This window comes from Channa argus, chromosome 11 (assembly GCF_033026475.1).
Source record: "Channa argus isolate prfri chromosome 11, Channa argus male v1.0, whole genome shotgun sequence".
Taxonomy (NCBI): domain Eukaryota; kingdom Metazoa; phylum Chordata; class Actinopteri; order Anabantiformes; family Channidae; genus Channa; species Channa argus.
Window position 1 is genome coordinate 19,899,725 of NC_090207.1, and position 15,326 is coordinate 19,915,050.

A 15,326-nucleotide genomic window follows, 5' to 3' on the forward strand; every position below is an offset into this window, starting at 1 on the left:
ATTTTTTTAAATACACTCCTTGACTATATTTGCTACCTCTTCTTTTAATGAAGAAACATGTTTTACTAGCTGAATGTGTGTATCATTAAGTTCATGCCATTTTAATGTAAGTTGTTGCAAACTTAATTACCTTTTTTTTTAAAAAAACTTTTTTTCCATTTTAAGGGGATACAAACTCTTGCACCCAACTGTACAGCATTTTACTTCTGTGCTTGTGTGCCTATGTCGCTCTGCAATTACACTATTTACAAATTACAAATTATTACAAATTGTCAGCTAAGTTTGGTGTTTCTGTTTTACCGTGTTGTGTTTATTTTGTTGATACTGCAAACTGATGGGGTTAAATAGCTGTTCAACAGCAGTTACTTTTACTAAATTACTGCAAGGCAGAAAAAGAAAAGACATCAGAGGAAATGGTCCATATGACAGCTGAACTGATTGGTCCACTCGGTTCTTCTGCCTCAATCGCAGCTTTTGCAGTCAGGCTGTGGCATAAGGTACTGTCCTGGGTCCATGGCTACGCAGTACTACATTGTAGGTGGAATCTACAATGTACATTTGATGCACTGGTATATAAGGGTTTTTCATTAATCAGAAAATAGTTTGGCTGGGTTAGAAATAATGGACTCATACTCACATTTAGCTCAAAGCACCACTGTGTCAAAGTAAAGCGTCACAGAGTTACTAGCGCGGCTGTAGATTCTTGTTACTTCTATATTTTTACTGTGGGAGCTGATTGAAAGCCAAGAAACTACTGTAAATGAGTTTTCCTGTGGTTGTGAGGGTGTGTGTCATGCTTTGATTACAAAGATCACATTGTACTCACGTGGAAAGTGCCAAAGTGTGGATCTGTGCAGTAACCAAGAGAGGAGAGGAAGTCACATAAGTGTCAAAAGTGAGGGATATTATAGAATTTCATACTTAAATACTGCTGTGAACAGGATAGACCAAAAGGAGCATAGGCTCCAAAACGATGACTCATGAACGGCTTCGGCTTACATTTATGAGTTCCTTTTCCTGTGCCAGCATCCTGATGGACTGTGGGTAAAAGTACACCAGCTGGAATCTTGGCCTCTTGATATTTGGAGCTCCTGTCAAAGCCAACGGCAGCAGAAGTTTTGTGCTTCCAGATTTGGGCGTTTTATAATGAAGCTGAGCAGCTGCAGTTTTCTCTTCAGTCGGGAAACGAGAGGCTTTGTGTCCCTTGTCACCCTGTGTTAATTTGGGCCCTAATGTATTTTATAAACAAAGGGCTGCTCTCTAGCCTGACAGTCGTGACACCTTGATTCCAGTGCAGGATGCATGCAGTACGGGGTTACACCATTAATAATCAACTGGCAGCCATCACACCATTTTAACCACGATCATTATGATAAAGGGCATACACTTAATTACAGGCCTGCTTAATTATAGCTCTGTTGAAGCTCGTTTGTTTGGTCAAATGCTAATTATACCACCACGCTCTTGGCAAGTCCTCATTTCAATCCACTTTTTGCCGGCTGAACAGTGTGGCTTATTTTCATGCAAATTTGATATCTGGTGAATGTTTTGTCTCTCTTCTTTCCGCTTTTCTGTGCCTAGTGTGAGCGTGTCTTTGTTTCGGAGGTGAACATCTCTCAGACAAGACGGAATCGGGAATAATCAAGGGTAATTAAACTGGAAGAGGGTTGGGAAAGGGCTGGGTTGGAGGAGAGAGTGGAGGTGCTCAAATACAGTGGAGAATAAAAAAGCCTTTCATCTTCTCTCCATAGATGGAAGGAGGGGAGGTGTCGGGGTGGCTGGGGATGTTGATAGCTTTGCTGTTTTGTAATCCCACGTTTAGTTTCGTGAATATACTCAGCCTCAATAATAAGAAGTTTTTTTGTTTTGTTTTTTTTTAATAAAAGCCATCTCTAAACTTTGTATTTCTTAATTGTTTGCAGCTCTGGATGATGTGCCCTTTGTGATCTCTGAGAAGTTTTATGACAGCCCTAAAGAGGTAAAAAAAATAATGTGTCTCATAAGTGACAAAATGCATCTTTATAATGTGCACCGGATCTAGAGTAGTAATGATGGGTACTTGTCCTGTTCAGGTCAGCCCTTTCCTTTCCTTTTTCTTTCCTTCCTTCCCTTTCCTTCCCTTTCCTTTCCTCCAGACTGAGTGATGAATGTGTGCAGTCAGGCAGAGCTGGCTCAGAGCAGTCCATTTGGCTGGCTGGTGGCGGTTGTCACTATAGCCCCGTTTGTATTGACACAGAGAGGGAGAGGATTAAAGATTTTAAGCATGCTTACTTAGCCATGAGCCTAACCGCCATGTTCCTTGTGTGTTTTTTTTTCTCCTTCTTCTTTTCCCCCACCCCTCCTCTCCCTGCTTTTGATTTCAGATGCAGCAAGTCAATTTAATGGGCATTACGATCAAATCCCTGGCAGAGATCGAGGAGGAAGTGAGTAGAGGCTGCAACGCTCGGCTGACGCTGACGCCGCTGGCCCAGAATGCAAAGCAAACGGTCTTGGGGTTGTAATTAAGTGTCTGAGACAGCGAGGCCCTGTTGGCTCCACTAAGCCCCAATTGAATAAAAGCATGGCCAGTCTAGGCAGCCATTCTGTCTTAAAGGCTTCGGCTCCTGTTCCAAAACACTTGACTTTTATTCTTCAATTTTTTTTCTCAAACAGCTCAATTTAGCATCTTGCGCACTGATGTGGTGGATCTTGGGGAGCCTTTCTGGTCAGATTCTGCATGTTTAACTTTTTAACTTTCCGATCATCCTTATTGTCAGTAGTGAAAAAGTTAAGAGATCATGTGGAGCAAATAAAAGCGGCACCCATTTCTGATGAAACACTGTAGCCTGCAGGCACTCGTAGGAAGAAAATCACGTGTGTGCAGCTCCTTCTTTAGAGCACATGTGTTTGTGAGAGCAAGAGAAGGAGTGTGTTTCTGTGTGTGCGTGTGTGTGTGTGTGTGTGTATGTGTGTGTGCTTTAAAGAGAGTGACAACCCCCCTTCTCTCTCATTAGCACGGTATCTTGGTATCAGAACTGCCAGGAAGTGACAGACCACTGTAAAAGAACAGGTGCTGTTGGGTTTGAGATGTGTTACAGAGCAAACACTCCCTCATCAAACCGGGTGTCTGTTCTGCACTCTGCCTCTGTCTTCTGTCACATACTATCCAAATCACACAGAGTCGCCATCTTGTCATACGGTCATCTGAATGAAGCTCATTGTCAGCGCAGGTATTAATGCCGTGTATGTGTCTGTGTATGTGTGTCCAAGGTGCAGACAGGCTGGCTGCTCATCCTATATGCTCTTGTCTTATTTTTTTCCCCCTCCTCCTCTTCCTTGTCCTCTCCTCCTTCCTTTCCTTTCCTCTTCCTCTTCTTCTTCCTTTCTTCTCAGAGAGTGTGATTAGCAGGAGGACACATGGTGAGTTGAGCTGGGGAAGGGAAGGGAAGGGCATGAGAAATCATTAATTACAGCCGCGTTGGAGCTGATGAAGTAAATGTGAGATAGTGTAACACACAGGATTTAGTGAAGTGGACGACAGCACAAGATTAATGGTGGGGCCAGGCTGATGAGGATGAAGTCACAGCTTAGCTTGATAATTAGTTTCCAAGTGGAAACATCCCTCACCATTGTGTTATTTTTACTTCTCTCCTCTTATTATTATCCCTCGATGATATCCTCAGAACAAGGGGGGAAATATAGTTGGTGGTGTTTTCAAAGTAATGTTGGAAAGCACATAAGGTTTTTCAAAGGGGTGCACGTATGTAGTGTTACATATTTTTCTTTTCTTTTGTCTGGATGTTTTTCTTTAGGAATGTTGCACAATATATGTCCACATTTTCTGTCCAGGAGCTTCTGTTAAAGTGGTGGCTTGTTTGTTTTACTTTAAACCACAAAACAAACAAACAAACAAAAAAAAACATCATGTTGACTTTGAGACGTGGCTGTTTTAGTGTGAAACTCTTTCTAAACGTTGTTAAGCATTGTCTCCTCCTGTTTGTCCAGAAGAGGTCACTGTCCAGGTTTGACTGTGGCGCTTTTTTCCCACTCTTCAGAAACTAGAGGCACTTTCTACATAGAATGTAATTGCTTCATTTCTAAGCCCATTAAAAATATAGATTCATGAAAGAGATGTACTTTCCTAGAATTATACATATGCACATGTAATTGAGGAAAACTGTTGTAATCACAGCCACAGTTGTAGATAAGACCATTTCCTAACAGGCATCACTTAAGCCATGTCTCGGATGATGTTGGTTCCAGCAATTAGGCATTCTTTTCATTTCCCAAATGACTCGCAAAACTTGTGGATATTATAATTGCTTTTAGCCACGCTTATCTAATTTGTGTCTTTTTAAGTGTTAATTAGTAAGCGATTTAAAGTGACATCTTTATGTAGTTTGCTCTGCTGAAAAATGTTGTTGGCGGCTGGCTAATGATTTTCAGAGGGAGTATCCCAGAGTGGAAAGAAGTGTGTATACACACATGACAAGATTTTCATTAGCACCTATGTATGATGTCTTTTCAGTGTTGGTGCGGAGTTGTCTGTGTGTATGCAAGTGTGTTTCCAAGCAAATGTATGGAGGGACAGTGGTGTACAGGGGTATGTGAGAGGTGTGAGAGGGAGAGCTCCAAATAGAGGTGGAATTAATGAAGACAACATGTCACATATTTTTGGCAGTGGAGCAGGGACAGGAAATGAAGCTTGGCTCGTCTGGGTGACTGCCGCCCATGTTCTGGTGTGTCACTGTCCTGTCAGGCTGTGTGTAAAACTGGCAGACATTGATACATGCTCTCCCTGATAACACCCCATTCCCCCATCCATCATCCACACACACACACACACACGTACACACAGGATTATTTATTTACTGTGCCAGATGTTGAGAGTGAATTTTTGTCTGGTGTGTGTGTGAGTGTTGAGGGGGGGGGTTCTTCACAACTAACGGGCTTGTGATATGACAGGTTTTAGGTAACTTGCAGCTTCCCCTCAAGTAGATGAAAATCTGGGAAGGTGGTATTTTGATCGAGAGCACCCAGTTTTAGCCACTGTGGCACCGAACATTTGAAAACTTATTTCAGTGATCATGCAGCATCACCTAGTGCTGTGCTGCAGTAATACAACTCAGTGAAGCAAGAACTACTTCACAGAACTGTTTACCCAGTGCAACCACACCCAAAACAAAACATTCAGCAGATAGTGACTATACATTTGTTAATACTATTGTCAATTAGATCTGGTTTTCTTTCTTTAGATTATTGTATTTTTAGATTTTGTTCTTTTCTGTGACCAGCTCAAGTAACTCAGACTATAAGCTGACACCAAAAAGCAGTGCTCCTTGTTTCCCAAATGGGCAATTGACTATGTACAGCATAGATATATTTTTACATCAGGCTGTGAGGCCAGAGATTGTTGTGGGCCCACAAACTTACTGAGTGAAATTGACTCCATCTTGTAATAACATTAGCAAAGAATTAGTTGCTTTTTTACTTTTTCTGAGCCTACACATGTGTGTCAGTGATCTGTAATAATGTTACCTCTATTTGTTGCAAAGTGCTGAAAAGCAAATTTGGTCTGGCACCAAAAGTATATTGATGATTGACTCAACAGAATAGCAAAATCTTTTCAATGAAAGAGTTAAAATAATAGAGAATTTAAAAGAATAATAACAATAATATTGATAGTAATAATAATAAAACACAACACAAATTACACCCCTCCCTGCCTTTTTATGCCACAAAAAATGCGAAGCCCTTTTACTTTTTCAGAAATCATGTCTATGGTGTGCCAGAAGGGGGCAGTGCTTCTTTACAGTTTCAGTTTAACTTCCTTATGGATTACCAGCTTGTAGCTTCCAACTGGGTTAATAATATTATTTAAGTAAGTTACCATGTTCTGTGGTTCAGTTGCCGCTGATTGGTTACATCGTGTACATAATGTTACAGACTGTGTGACTTTCCTCAGAGATGGATTTTTAAAACCACAGTTCTTGATGTTATTTTTTAACAAGATGGTGTCAGTCATCTCTGTGTATGTCTTTTTCTTTCAGTTTTACTACAACTTCAGCACAGAGCGAAGCATTGCTGTGTGACTTCCACACCAGCCTTCTCAACTGATTGGATGCTGCAGATGGACCAAAGGCATAATTTCTAAAATAATTAACTAATAAGAAGAAGGAAATACATTGGATAAAGAACAATTGTATATTCTGTAACTTAAGACAAAAAAGTATTTTTGTCTTTAATGGTTTCTATTTGAATTCCTTTATTTTTATGAATTTATTTTTTGATAATTTCCATATTAAATTTTTGAAAATGTTACGACAAAGTGCCTTTTCTTACTCAGACTCACAGGAACTGGTCCATACAGTGTCATACTGAAAATAATCCTAATTGATTTCCTTAAACATGTTAATTCATAAATGTACTGTTAGCTGCCTGTGACTCACATTTTGCTCATCAGTGTAACAGGGCCATGCTGACAGGGTGTAGCAGTCAGGGAGGACACAAAGAGGCCACCACAAGGTTCATCATGAGCAGCAAGCAGCAAGAATAAGCAGGGATCAGAGACACGGGAGAAACGTGGTCTTTAACCTCAGATGCCTGCTAATGCCAGCAGTGATTCTTCTACTGACCCAGGTCTTTAAGAATAGACATTAAGTTTAAGCTCTGAGATATATTTTTCCTGTTTGGTATGAGGTCAATGTGTGTTATTCAGAAATTCACCAACACCAATTTGCTTAATGTTCAACACACAAGAAAATCTGTATTTAAGGGATTATTTTTTCTCATTAAATTAAACAACACCCTGCTGCTACTTTTTTACCGTTTAGAAGAACTGAATTTACACTTGGATACCAAAACATCACTGTCTTTTCACTACTGCTCACATGTGTCATTTACAACTAATTAAATTGTCACAATCCATTTGCACAGTTTGCAAATTAGTGTTAGAAACTCATTAATGGATTAATGTCCCTGTTGTTAATTAGACTCTCCCCCTGCTAAGTTTATGAACTTACGGATTCTGCTAACAGTGCAGTTATTTTTCTGACCAAAATTCCTAATGGCTTTTGGTATTCACAGGAGTTTAATGAAGCGTTCAACAGATGACAACCCTGTACACGTACTTTCGTTAACTCCTCTGTTCTGCTGCTGAAATCAGAGCGACGGTCTGAGGAATCCTCTGCAGAGGGAACAGCTTTCACGCTCCTTCATGAAGGTGACACTCATGTCAGTGATGCCCTAGAGCACAGTGACAGGCTCCGACAGCCCTCCTCCCTGCTGTGCATGAAGTGCAAATATACAGTATGCCATATGTATCCAGATTCACACCCTGACTGTACAAAGGAAGAGAGGGAACTTTAGACACTACACTTTTCCCTAATGGTTGCATGATTAATTTGGGGGCTGTTAATATTAGTTCTACTTGTGGTAATTACCTGATTGAATTATTTTATTTTTTAGTTAGATTCTGTTTTGCTTCCAGTGCGATTGTTTTTACTGTTTTAACCAAACCAAACTGCACTTTTGCACTGTGTTCACCATGTTATTTAACTACAATGAACATAGGCATTGTAGTGTATCTTGAAAAAAAAATACAAAGCTGTGCAAAGCAACAAATGTATATTAATCCTCACATAAAAATACCTCCCTGCTAATGTACTATTCACTGTTATTTGAGTAGCATTTGCTAAAAGCTGTTTAAGACTTTATTTAGTTCTTGGGCTGTGTCAAAGATTAAAATGTTCAGTACGAGCAAATGTGCTCAGAGATGACAGACAAGTATGAAAGTTGAGCATTGACATTTGGCATATTGTGTTGTTGGTTTTTGTCTTTATATGTGCCACAGGTCCCATTCCTATATACTCTGTAAGCAATAGTGCAGATATGGCTGTTATGAGAGCTGGACGACAGGATGATCCTTAAATTAGCGCTGCAGGTCTTTTTTTTTTGATTACTTATATTATAAGTAATATCTCATGAGCCCTGTGCAGCAGTGGCTATCAAATGCTGCCTCACATGGTTTCATCTTTCTCTCACTCCAATTTATGAGTTTGAATATACTGATAGTTTGTAGCCATCACATTTTAAAATGAAAGTAGTTATGGGCTGTTGTCTTTAAGCCTTTCACATATGGCAAATCTGTTTCAAGGCATCGGTTTGCTATCTCTAACCTACGTGGCCCAATTTAAGCTTCTAAGCTGCCGCTGCCGTGTCTCTGGGAGGATTCGGCTCCCTGAAGTTGAACTGAACTGCAGAGCAGCACATCAAAGCTCCACCCTCTGTGAGTTTGCCAGATGTCTCATGGTCATTTTTAAACTCACACCCCGGTGCATGACATGGAGCAGTGTGCAAGCATGTAGACAGAGGTGGATGGGCAGCTTGGAAATTGGAAAAGGAAGCCTGTATTTATGAGGTGGTTTGAGGGGCCGTGTTAAGACGGGCTTAGCCTGCCACTCTATCTCTGACAGCCCTGTTTCCCCCTGAGCTGGGGTGACCAGAGCTAGAGAGAGGTGAAGGAGTGAAGGCAGGAGGCCTGTCAAAGCAGGTTCAGACCAGAGCTGGACCCACGGTGAACAGACTTCCAGGCAGGTGATGCAGCACATCACACTGACAGAATTTATAGAAGTACATGTACTGTGATGTACAATAGTGTAATGTTTTCATAACAATTACATACAGGAAACATATAAGTAGTCCTTCCTAGTGGGGCTTACTTCAGGCTAGTGCGAGCTGGGAAAGGCTCACGCTTAAACACTCAAAGCTTGTGACAAACGTGAATTAATTGTGTTAATGTTGTAAGACACAGACATGGATTGTAAGCAGGGAAAAAATTACCGCTTGCCTCTTGCAGTCTCTTGTCTCTTCCGTCTCTAGTCTCCATGTTCACGTCATCAGATGTCGGAGGGCCCCGCTGAGACCTAAAGCAAGAAGTTAGGAGCGTGGTCTTCTCCGCACCACCACCTTAACAAGCCCATGGGCTGCACTCCGAGGGGAACCGCACATCAAAATCTGTCTTTCTGTACCTCAGCTAGAGGTAGAGGTAACATGAGTGATCTCCCAGAGCAGGGATCCCCTTTCCTCCCCCCACCTAGCGGCTCTCCTCCCTTCTCTCTCTCTCTCTCTCTCTCTCTCTCTGTGCTATGACGGCCAGGCCATGTGAGTCAAATTATTGTAATTGAGCAAGCATGGAGGCGGGTGTGAGGTGATCTCTCTCTTCATCCCCTGCCTCCCTCTCTCACTCTTTCTCTCTCAGATTAATCTGCACATGTTGTGAAATGGCCAGCAAGCATCTCTTTTTCTTCCCTCTAAAACTCCCTGTAACATAGAAATCAATTAACTCCTTTCAAGTCAGATCAAAGGCCCAATACACCATCCAGGTCTCTCCCCAACCTGTGGGACAATTAACCCTCCCTTTGGACAGCGAGCAGACCGGACAGATGAAGGGAGGCTGCTGCCACTGTTCACGTATGTGTGAAGCAGTCGTAAACAAACGGAAGTGATTGGACAGAAGTATTCCCCTAATTGACCAGTTCGTTGTACATTAACAGAACAGGATGACGGGTTTTCATTCATCTGTTCAAGACATCATGAGCAAAAGGAAAACTGACTTCTACTGCTGTGTATATTTTAACAGATGTTTGAGCTATAAGCTGCCATGTGGATGACATGGCCACAGGCAGCTTATTAGGAGACAGTTGTGTGAAAAAGGCCCTCCACTGTCCTACATGACACTGTGTCTGTTCATGTTTGTCTTTGTGGGTGGTTTTGTCTTTTTGTTGTTGTTTGTCATTTGAGTAGTTTTGCAGTATATGTGTATATGCAGCTATTTATAGTCTCATTCAGTTTTGTGTTTCTCTGCCATGAGCATGTTCAGTAATGTGCATGGATGTGGCACAGCAAATGAGTGCAATATAAAAATGATCGGACGTGGTTAAGCGAGTGGAGCTTTTGTCCACAGACAGGTGCACTGACCCTGTCCACCTCTGAAGGTGCAACGTGCATTTTATTGGACATTTATGGCTGGCCAGCATTTTTTTAACAGCCACCTGGATGCAATAAAGGGCCAGCTCCTGAGCTCTGGCTGCCCAGAGGATTTCCCAGCATCTCCTGTGGGACCTCTGGCTAGTTAAGATGTTTATTAAGCTGAAAGTGGTCCAGTGGGAAAACACAGTACTTCTGAGAGATTTGGGCCAGCAGTTTTCTTGTTAGGCGGAGCGCTCCCTGGAGGATTGGATTTCTTTTCCTTTTAAACCTCAGAGGGAGGACAGGGTCAGTTCACAGGGTATGAGGTTGACTAACTGGTAACTAGGCACATGAATGCAGGAAGGGAAATATCTAGGGACCATCAAGGTCAGCTTGGAGTGATTCCCATAGTTGCAGAAAACACAACCAGGCAAACGGAGCTAAGCCCATGCTACAGCTGTTTGCTGTGACACAAAGCTGTGTAGCCATCGTAGAAAGTTAACTGAGCCAATTTCCGGGAAATGCTGTACGTTTTGAAATATTATAAAAATGTTAGTGTCAAGGGTTGAATCATTACGGGAGTAGGTTTATTTTCAGAAAGCATCCAGAAAAACGGATTTAAAAAGATTGTATGAAGGTAGTTTGAACTGGAGTTTGTACTAAAGCTTAAAGGTGTAGTTTTTAGTTTTTTAAAGTGCAACTGATCTTTTTGAAAATGTTGATCGAGCGCATTGAAATGTTAGTTCTGCTTGCTGTCTGACAGATCTTGACCTCACTAAGCTCTGCTGGACCTCTAGTTCAAAGCCCTGGACTTTAGCCCCAGGCAGTCTGGTCTAATAACTTCAGTTAGCCTGTTAGCTCTTGTTTTGCTTTCCAAGAGGTTTTCAGCCACAATTCACTTAAAGTTTCTTCTTTATTGCTCATCTTGATGAATATTACTGTTCTTTTTTATTTATTTCTTTATTTTTTTGTTCTCATTTAACTTTGAACTTTCTCGCAGCTAAACTGCAGGGCCTGCGGTGAGCACACAGTGAACTGAGCAGCACATGCGGCCAATGATGGGTTTTTAGTGCTCTCTGCCTAATGTTCAGGACAGATTAGAAATGTTCGCCTGTGACAGATGCTGTCTAGATCTTCACTACCAGATCCACCCAGCTGCAAAACATCTGGTGGATTTCTACCTTTTTCTCTGAAGTGCTGCCTATTAATGACACACTCGCAATCTTGCATGTGCACATATACTCACGTTCAGTACACACAAAACATGCCCGGCATGTTTGATTGCAGCAGGGAAAAAAGACTCACACATATACAGATGTTTGAATATGAGGAATTCTCATTTATTTTTATTTTTTTACTGCTACTGGCCTCGGTAGCCACATTTTCAGAATGTGTTATTTTCATTGCAATTCATTTCTTGTTTATCTTTTTTTTTCTCTTTGTTATTGTTCATGCAGCTTATGTAAGACATGGATTGATGCTCCGGTACCAAGTTCTACTGATTTTTGCAGGTATGTGTTTGCCAACAGAGCCATTCAATTCAAGCTCTGTCTCAGCTCATGCATAACTGTGTATATGTATTTACAGTAGAATATCTGTCACTGCTTTAGCTGCAAAGTCTGCAAACATGCAGATTTTTCAGCAGAGACAGAACTCATGTATTTCACATCAGGAGTGGATAACGAAGGCCTGCCCTGTCCTCAGTGGCACATCCTGAAATCATGCTCTTGGCCTTCTGTAGCTCTTTTTTTTTCAAAGGAAACATTATTTTTGCAGAGGCAAATCCACTGAATAACCTGATCATCTGATGAAAGCACTGCAAATGTTTGCCAAGCTAAGACACTTGACTAATAATGAAAACAGTCATGTATCAACAAGTCACGTATTCCATTGTGACACAATAATAGCACATCAGCTGCTTATATGCACATGATCCAATGTATTTGAAAGTTTGTTGAAGCCTTTTCTCAAAGGACAAACTATCATTTTGTTTCTGTGTCATTTGTCCACTCAGCACCTCTGTGTGGGTTGTTATATGGCCCTATAGGAGAAAGATTAAAAATTCTTTAGGCGCTGATCAACACTTAGAGAGAGTCACCAATACATGTGTGCATGTGTCTCGTGGAGACATTTGGAGACCATGGTTTAATTTTGTTTAAAATCACCAAGCAGTAAGTTGTTCCTCATGTGTCTGAACAGCTTAAACTCACATGAAGACTTGTTTGGCCTTTGCCTGTGGGTGAAGTACATGTAAAACAGAAAGGAAGGGGAGATTCCCACATCACAGAATAAAAGCATTTGTTATTGCTGGGTTTCATGATGTAGCATGTGTTTCCATCTGCCATCCAACTCTGAACAGCATTTTGAAATGCTTTGAAGATAATCCTTGTTTCCTGGGGGGGGGGGGGAGTTAGGCTCATCATTAGACTTTCATAAAACATAAACGTATTTGATTTTTATTGTTGTTATGTAACAAAGCAGAGGAGTTTTTGTGACTTTGTGACAAAACATTAAAAAAGCTTTAATGCAGTTTACTACAAATTACATCAAACAAATGAAGAGAGGACATTTTAAAAAATTTTCATTTGTGCTTAAAAATAAAATAAAAAACAATAATTTAACAAATAATAATATATTTTATGAAAGATGTAATTTTGGCATGGAAATTATCGTATAAATATACTGTAGCTAGTGTTTCTTTAACCAATAATAATTTATGGTTTTATATTAATTGTAAGTTCGTTATTCTTCAAGAATTGTTGTCATAGCTAACTTTGGAAATAAAATGCTCACTGAATCTGAATCAACAGTGAAAAGCTCATTTAATTTATTGCTACATTGATTGTGTGCACAAACTTCATTTCATGTACAAACCTCTGAAAAAAGAGACATAGACATATTTTCCTGTGCATTTTCTGCTGTACATTACAGAATACAGAATAAAAACACTTCATAAGAACAATACCAGAATTGTTAACAAATAAATTGAAAACTATATTCAAACAAATACTATCATAAGGAACAAATCCGAAACAAGTAATATACAGAATTAATAATATGTCACTTGATTAAAGTTATTAAATATGACAGTCATTGTTTTCTGTCTGGACTTTTTACAAGTGATATTTTAGTAACTTAATTAAGATGATATATCTTTAGACATTTCAATATTTATAAATATTATTCATGGCCTCTTCATTACTTTTTTATTATTAGCCTCGTAATAGACAGTTTTAACTAAACTTCTGCTGAGATAGTAATGATGCACACACCTACTTGTAAGGGTATCTAAAATATACATAATTCATACAATAATGAAATTTTGTGTGCATTATATTAAGGCTAAAACATAGGCTAATTACACCTAAGATGGAGGGTTTTTGTAATAAAGTAACACTTATTAAATGAATAAAGGAAACCCAATATGGTGTATTTCATTGACATTTGGACAAGTAATAATAACCTGTTTAATTGACTTGAAAGAATAGATCAGTGTTCGTTTTGTTTTACTGTATTTTGGAGCATGGTCTACTGATTACTAACCAGATTTCATGGTGCCTTATTTAGGGGTCTTAAATAAGTAGCTATTGTGTGGCAGAAATGTTGCTGCGGAGGAGCAAACCACGTTGTACTGCATGATTTTGTCCAGCAGGCGGTGATGTTGCAATTCAGATAGTTGGTTTAGTGGTTTCTTGTAATTCCACCCCACAAATGGGAAGTCAAACGTGTTTGTGATGCGGGGAACCAGGTGGATGTCTGACTGCATCATAGGTCACATCACGAGTCGGTCCCTCACAGAAAGCAATGCTGAGCTGAGCATCTGGTGACATTATACCAAAATGGCAAGAAATGTACTTAACAAAATAATGCCACATGTGTCAGTGGACTCCACAGTATTTTGATTAAGCGTTTCTTATTTGTTTCTGTTATGTTATAATGAAAGTCTTTTTGAAAGATTTTTGAACGTTACAAATATTTGAAGTATATGTGAAATAGGAGAGATGGAGATGGAGGACGTTAAACAATAACGCGTGTGTTTTTAAATGTGTGGTGTTTAGGGGTATTTGGGTAATTTATGGCTTAATATCCACTCAAGTGCATCTAAGGATTGATTCATTATTAACCTCATAGAGCTAAGTTCACCTTTTCATTTATTAATGATTTTAGGGTTTTATTTCTGTCTTCTGTTGAGTTGCTCTTTTCCTTTGAAGCACATAAGATTGGTGCATTACAGTTTTTACATTTTAGACGTTTTTTTGTGTGTTATTTTTTAGAATTACGTGCTCAGTAGTAGTAGTATAAGTTTAAACATTTTTTATAATTGCTTTTGTAGCCTCTTTGTATTAGTATCCAATAGTACAGTCTGAGATTGGATGGGGATGGGGCTTCATTATTAGGTCTCACTGTGTGTTAATGACATTACAGCTCAGCTTTTGTTCATGTGTTCACCTGGAGCCCGAAGATGCAGGTAAACAGCAGTTTTCCGACTCACATCTCAAACCTGTCTGTCAGCCCGCTGTCACACTGAGCCCTGTCAGCCCATCTGTCAGGAACACAATAAATTTGTTGGAGGAGGGGGGAAAAAGCTGAATCCAATAAATCATAACATAAACAAATCTAGCCATGGGTTGACAGTGCTGTATTATATTTTGGCTTAATCCTCGGGGAGTTGGGATTATCATGCAGTATCATATTTTTTGGCTGTCTCAGTAAGATACGAAGCACCATGTGGATCGGTGCAGAATAAAAACAGAAAAAATGTGAGTGAGTGGGGAAGAAGGGGATGTGATGTAAATAACTCTGTCTTGTTTGTCTCTGAATTTAAGTCAAATAGTATTTTTCCAAGGAAATAACTTTTATTAAAAAAAATCGTAAAAAAAAAATTACAATATGACATGGATCCGATTTGTGACCTAAACTACCTTTAAATCAATACGAGCTGGTAAATGCAGCATTCAGGGGCCCACTGTTTATTTGATATTACAGTACCGCATTGCCTGTCTGCTGGTTGAATCCCCAGTGTAATAATATTCCGTTTTTGAGGGTTGACAGCAAATGTATAAATTGTAGAAATCATTACGACTTAATAAAGACAAATTAACTATAATTGATTCATCGCAAAATGGTCGAGGAACAAACCTTCACAAAGCTTTAACTGTTGATCCACGACAGCTCAGCGCCCGTTTTTTTTCTGCTCCTCAAATCCTTTGTCAGGATTTCATAGAAACGTCCATGTAGGGAAACCGTGTTCCGACTAAAATAATTTCACACTACAATTTCCCCAATTGTTTGAATGTCTTCAGGGTCAACAGCTATCTCTCTCTGCTGCTGCACAGTTTCAGTCCGGTTTCAGATGTTCGTGTGCAACTCGGTAGAAA

General features: G+C 39.9%; 2 protein-coding genes across 5 annotated transcripts in view; both read left to right on the forward strand.

Annotated features, from left to right (window-relative positions):
* The window catches only part of mvb12bb (multivesicular body subunit 12Bb), a 29,015-nt gene extending 26,592 nt beyond the window's left edge, over nt 1-2,423 (forward strand). For 2 of the 3 annotated variants that reach the window (XR_010915576.1, XR_010915577.1), the window contains exons 8-10: nt 1,582-1,647; nt 1,923-1,978; nt 2,364-2,423. Coding sequence is in view for 1 of the 3 variants with exons in the window: in XM_067521590.1 (XP_067377691.1) it covers nt 1,923-1,978; nt 2,073-2,144 (128 nt within the window). In the remaining 2 variants the exon portion in view is untranslated. The other variant, XM_067521590.1, reaches the window with a different exon arrangement.
* Nucleotides 2,424-2,429: 6 nt separating this feature from the next.
* Nucleotides 2,430-15,326, forward strand: part of lmx1bb (LIM homeobox transcription factor 1, beta b) — a 60,870-nt gene continuing 47,973 nt past the window's right edge. The window contains exons 1-4 of one of the 2 annotated variants that reach the window (XM_067521587.1): nt 2,430-2,704; nt 6,030-6,618; nt 7,066-7,201; nt 11,406-11,459. In XM_067521587.1, coding sequence (XP_067377688.1) covers nt 11,426-11,459 — 34 coding nt within the window. In that variant the 5' untranslated portion in view covers nt 2,430-2,704; nt 6,030-6,618; nt 7,066-7,201; nt 11,406-11,425. The other variant, XM_067521586.1, reaches the window with a different exon arrangement.